This window comes from Prionailurus bengalensis, chromosome B1, assembly GCF_016509475.1.
Source record: "Prionailurus bengalensis isolate Pbe53 chromosome B1, Fcat_Pben_1.1_paternal_pri, whole genome shotgun sequence".
In the NCBI taxonomy this organism is placed as follows: Eukaryota; Metazoa; Chordata; class Mammalia; order Carnivora; family Felidae; genus Prionailurus; species Prionailurus bengalensis.
The window spans coordinates 115,598,439-115,604,438 of NC_057344.1; the positions used below are offsets into that span (position 1 = coordinate 115,598,439).

Below are 6,000 nucleotides of genomic sequence, written 5' to 3' on the forward strand. Positions count from 1 at the left end.
CTTATTGTAGGGGCAGCGAGGTGGCTCAGTTAGTGAAGCGTTGGCTCAGGTCATGATCTCAAGGTCCTGAGATCGATCCCAAGTCAAGATCCATGCTGAGCATGGAGCCTGCTTAAGATTCTTTCCCTCCCCCTCATTCTGGCCCTCCCCCACATACACACGCTCATGCACACGTGCACTCGCACTCTCTCTCCCTCAAAATAAAAAAGAAACTGCCTTATTACAGATTTTTGAGCAAACCATATATTCACCAAGAAGGACCTCAAAGAAGAAAGTCTAATTCACACCTTAAAAATATCTAGAGGAAAAGACATGCAAGAAAATTACAGTATAATGTGTTACGTGCATCAACAGAGGTTCGTATGCATAGATTCATTCATTTTTTGATTACCTATTCTGTGCCAACTAGTGGGGATACAGTGGGTAACAACATGAACCAAACCTTTGCCCTCACAGAGTTTATATTCCATTGGTAGGTGGGGCTGGTAATAGGCTAAATATTTTCAAAGTGTTTAATGAGTGAAATATGAAAGAGATAAAATAAGTTGTGATATTGAGCAGTGTCTAAAATAGGACTGAAAGGTGACAATTAGCCTGAGAGAGGATAAGGAGTCAGTCATATGAAAAGTTATTCTAGGCCCAAGGACAACAAACCCAATAGACTGAGGCAGTCACAAGCTTGCCAGGAATCTGCTTAATTTTTCTAGAGCAGGTTGAAATGTATGAGTCAAGGCAGAATGGAGAGAGAGAGAAAGTGAGAAAGGCAGGCAGGGCCCAGATTCTTCCAGGCACAGTAGGTCCAGGATGGAGTTGGAGGCAACTGGTTTCAGCTAGGGAGCAACATGGTTTGATTCATGGTTTTTTTGTTTTGTTTGGTTTGGTTTGGTTTAAGTTTATTTATTTATTTTCAGAGTGAGAGAGAGGAGAGATAGAGAGTGCAAGTGGGGGAGTGGGAGAGAGAGAGGAAGAGAAAGAGAATCCCAAGCAGGCTCTGCACTGTCAGCCCATAGCCCAACGTGGGGCTTAAGCCCTTGAACCCTGAGATCATGATCTAAGATGAAGTCAGAAGCTCAACATCTGAGCCACCCAGGCACCTGTGATTCTTGGTTTTTAAAAGAGATCCCTTTGGCTGATGTGTAGATAAAAAACTCGATGGGACACCTGGGTGGCTCAGTCAGTTAAACGTCTGACTTTGGCTCAGGTCATGATCATGCGGTTCGTGGGTTCGAGCTTCATGTCAGGCTCTGTGCTGGCAGCTCAGAGCCTGGAGCCTGCTTCGGATTCTGTGTCTCCCTCACTCTGTCCCTTCCCTGCTCTCTCTCTCTCTCTCACACACACACACACACACACACACACACACACACACACGCTCTCTCTCTCAAAATAAATAAACATTAAAAAAATTAAATAAACGCTCCTTATCAGGGAAATACAAATCAAAACCACACTCAGGTATCACCTCACGCCAGTCAGAGTGGCCAAAATGAACAAATCAGGAGACTATAGATGCTGGAGAGGATGTGGAGAAACGGGAACCCTCTTGCACTGTTGGTGGGAATGCAAATTGGTGCAGCCGCTCTGGAAAGCAGTGTGGAGGTTCCTCAGAAAATTAAAAATAGACCTACCCTATGACCCAGCAATAGCACTGCTAGGAATTTATCCAAGGGATACAGGAGTACTGATGCATAGGGCCACTTGTACCCCAATGTTCATAGTAGCACTCTCAACAATAGCCAAATTATGGAAAGAGCCTAAATGTCCATCAACTGATGAATGGATAAAGAAGATGTGGTTTATATACACAATGGAATACTACGTGGCAATGAGAAAAAATGAAATATGGCCTTTTGTAGCAACGTGGATGGAACTGGAGAGTGTGATGCTAAGTGAAATAAGCCATACAGAGAAAGACAGATACCATATGGTTTCACTCTTATGTGGATCCTGAGAAACTTAACAGGAACCCATGGGGGAGGGGAAGGAAAAAAAAAAAAAAAAGAGGTTAGAGTGGGAGAGAGCCAAAGCATAAGAGACTGTTAAAAACTGAGAACAAACTGAGGGTTGATGGGGGGTGGGAGGGAGGAGAGGGTGGGTGATGGGTATTGAAGAGGGCACCTTTTGGGATGAGCACTGGGTGTTGTATGGAAACCAATTTGTCAATAAATTTCATATATTAAAAAAAAAATGAAACAATAGGAACAATTAACAGTGGCAATCAGTAAAAATTAAAAGTAGGACTAATCAAATAATATGGGGGAGAAAATATAATAGTCATTAGTACGTTTCTTTTGTTAAAATAAATTCAGCAATTTATTTTATCTTTTTTAACTCTATTGGAATTTAAATTTTATAGGCTATATTTTATATTCTTAACATATATAAAGGTAACTAAGATTTTTTTAAAAGAAGAGTAAAAAAAGTGGGATTAAACAAATATTACCAGTATTTAGAAAAAAAAAAAAAGAACAGAGGCCCAGAAATAATAAATTATTTGTCCAACACAACAGAGCCAGGAATAGAACCCAGTCTTCTGAATCTTAGTCTAACACCCTGTCTTCTATACCAGTGATCTATGAGGAGAAAATAAGGTGACATCTGTGTAACTTATTAATATGTTATTATTTCCATTTTGGGGATATGCAATATTAGTATTATAACTAATACAATAATATAAACATATAAGTTATAAATAAATACATTCACCAAAAAATAAATAAAATAAAATAAAATAAAATAAAATAAAATAAAATAAAATAAAACTGGAGTAGAAGCAAGTAGGCTAGGGAAGTGGCTTCAGGTATCAAATGAAAATGATGGTACCTGGCATGAAGGTGCTGACAATGGAGATCAAAACAAGTGGATGGATACAGAACTGTCTCTGCAGAATTGACAAGACCTGCTGACTGACTGGCAGGGGGTGGGAGGGGGAGGGGCTTCAGCCCAAACAGTGGTGTCATAGAGAAAGGGTAGCTCCCCTCTCCCTGGCAGAGAGGTATGTTGGGGAACACATTCTCAAAGAGGTGGCATGTAAGCAGGTTTGAGAAACAGAAAATAGCAAAGATGACGTGGGAAGATTGGAACCTCGTTCATTGCTGGTGGGAATGTAAAATGGTGCAGACCTGGAAAACAGTAGGGTAGTTACTCAAAAAATGAAATACAGAATTGCCATATTACCAAGCAATTCCACCTCTGGGTAACTACTCAGAAGAATTGAAAGGAAGGACTTGAATGGATATTTGTATATGTACCGTGTTCATAGCAGCATTTTTCATAATAGTGAAATGGCAGAAGTATCCAAGCATCCATCAGGGGATAAACAAAATGTGTTATATACATTCGACTGAATAGTATTCAGACTTAAAAAGGCAAGCAATTCTCACACATGCTACAACATTGAAAAGGCTTAAAACATGGGGCTAAGTGAAAGTGTCAGTTACAAAAGAATAAATATTAGATGATACCAATCATATCAAGTACCTAGAATAGTCACATCCATAGAGTCAGAAAATAGAACAGTGGTTGCCAGGGGATAGAAAGAGGAAGGAGGGTTTTTTCTATTTTTTGTTTTAAATTTTTAATTTTAAGTTTTAAGTAATCTCTACACCCAACGTGGGGCTCAAACCTACAACCCCAGGATCAAAAGTCACATGCTCTATGAACTGAGCCATCCAGGTGCCTGCCTCAAGGAGGGTTTTTTTTAAAGTTTGTTTAATGGTACACAGTTTCAGTTTTGCAAGATGAAAAATATTCTGGAGATAGTGGTAATGGTTTCATAACAATGTGAATGACCTAATGTCACTGAACTTAAAAATGGTTAAGATGGCAAATTTTATCTGTATTTCACCACGATGTGTTTAAAAAGACAGAAAAGAAAAGAAGAGAAAACAGGAGTTTTCCAGGCAGCCATGAGGCTGGAAGAGAATTCTAGGTAGAAGCAGCAGCATGTGTGACGGCATGGAGACCATGGGTTACGAACTGTGACATGTTCTTCAGTGGGACATTTAAAATATTATGATCATCACTGCTATTCATTAAAATCCTGAGGGAAAACTCTGGCTTAATCAGATTCTTAAAAGCCTGAATCTTTTTATGTCGCAGTCCACATTCTCCTAGATGTCAGTTTCGTGGTAAAGACCCCGCTTCCAGGCCCAAGATTGCAAAATTCTGTAGCCCCAGTTGTGATAAGGGCAGTGAAAAAAGTACTTGTGCAAAGAAACTGGTTCCAAAAGGGAGCTAACTTGGAGAGGGAGTGACAAAAAGCTTCCAGAAGGAAAGACTGACGAAAGGCAATTAACATATGAACTCAGACAAAAAAGTCTGGGACCTATGCCAGCCAGTAAGACAAAGGGTAAGACTGATAAACAAAGGAGGTGGGAGGATTGGGTTAGGGAGAAGGTAACCCAACCATCAAAACTGCCCAACTTGGACTTCCATAAGCAGAAATCGCAGAGGTTGCAAACCCAGTAAACTAGGTTTGCCAATAGGCTCCTAACACGTTTTCTGGACTTTCTATCTTATGGGGAACTATCTTCTTAAACGCTTTCATTCAGAACACAGAAGGTGTAATGAATATCCCTGCCTCCATCTAACACAGCCAAAGGCCTTGTTCTGGAAAGGACAGACAGGAAAGATAGAGCCTGGCTTTCACACGTCTCCACCCGCGCCCCCGTCCCCATTTCCCTTCCTCAACTTTCCAGTGGGTTTCCCACTTCTTATCTTGGAATAAGAACGAGTCCCTCATCCATCACAGCTCGATACGATCTTAAAGGCACCAGGAAAAGGAGGCGTTGCCGCCGCCCTCCTACTTTGGGGCTGCCTGCAGTGAGCCGGACTGGGTGCGCGCGGCTGCAAAGGGCACAGGAACCACAGCCCGGTGCACCTGGCGCCCCATGCGCCGCATCGCGCGTTCACACGGCCCGCGACCCTCAAGGCTCCGGCGGCCGAGAAGCGGCTCACCCTTCTCCTTGGTTACGAGGGAGACGAGCGGCACCCGCGGGCGGTCGCTGAAGATCTCGGCCTGTTGCACCAGCGCCTCGCGCACGCTTTGGAAGTCGCTGAGGACCACCACCAGGTAGTGGCCGATGAAAAAGCTGAAGACGTTGCCGTATACGCGGGCCAGGTCGGCCAGGTACAACTGCGGGCCCAGGGCCGAGGGCTCCACTCCTGCGGCCCTCGCCCGGCGCTGCAGCCAGCTCTTCCGTCGGAGGAACGGTGGCAGCAGCACGAAGCCGAAATTGCCCACCACGGGCCAGGGCGTGGGTCCAGGGGGGATGCCCCGCGCCCGGTGCCGCCACAGCCAGCTCCAGCCGAGGAGCACCGCGAGGCCGAGCAGCAGCAGCGCGCCGCCGGTGGAGTCCAGCCGCAGCAGCCCGGGAGGCGCGTGCAGCAGGCGCAGAGGCCAGGGCGAGACCTCGGCCGGGGCCTGCGGCAGCCCGGGAGAGGCCATGGCCTGCGCGCCGGCGTCCCCAGCCTCGACTGCACCGGCTCACCCGGGGCTGACCCCTGGGAGAGCGCAAGCAGACACCGGCCCAAGACGCCGCCTGCGGAACACTAACTCCACGGGAAGGAGGAGGGGCAGGGAGGGGAGCGGCGAAGGGCGGCTCGGATTGGCTGCGCCCACCGCCTTCCCCGCCCTCGTCTCCAATCAGCGACGCCCGAGCAGAAACGGGGTCGCGCTCGCACCGCTGTTAAAGCGGTCCACGGATGGGCGGGGCGAGCGCTCTGAAAGTTTGACCCCGGGTCCTGTTGCTCCTCTTCTCCGGGTCTGGCTGGGCATTTACTGTCCCGGACCAAAGATGCTTGCGGTACCACGCTTGCGTCCTGATTGGCTGTCGGATTTCCTCGGGTCGCCCACGTGTCATTTGAGTGTATACACCTGCCTGGTGAACGGGCCCCTGATCGCTCACCCTCAACACCAGTACCCCTACCCTAAGGTGGGAGAGTGGGGTTCCCGCCCCACCTCCGCAGCAAAAAGATGGGATTCGGAGGAAGGGACTCTTT

General features: G+C 46.3%; 1 protein-coding gene across 2 annotated transcripts in view; it reads right to left on the reverse strand.

The window, feature by feature from the left end:
* Window positions 1–5,560, reverse strand: part of LOC122477687 (cytochrome P450 2U1) — a 28,156-nt gene extending 22,596 nt beyond the window's left edge. The window contains exon 1 of one of the 2 annotated variants that reach the window (XM_043570990.1): window positions 4,957–5,553. In XM_043570990.1, coding sequence (XP_043426925.1) covers window positions 4,957–5,446 — 490 coding nt within the window. In that variant the 5' untranslated portion in view covers window positions 5,447–5,553. Of the gene's footprint in view, window positions 1–4,956 lie in introns of both variants that reach the window. The other variant, XM_043570997.1, reaches the window with a different exon arrangement.
* Window positions 5,561–6,000: the final 440 nt, after the last annotated feature.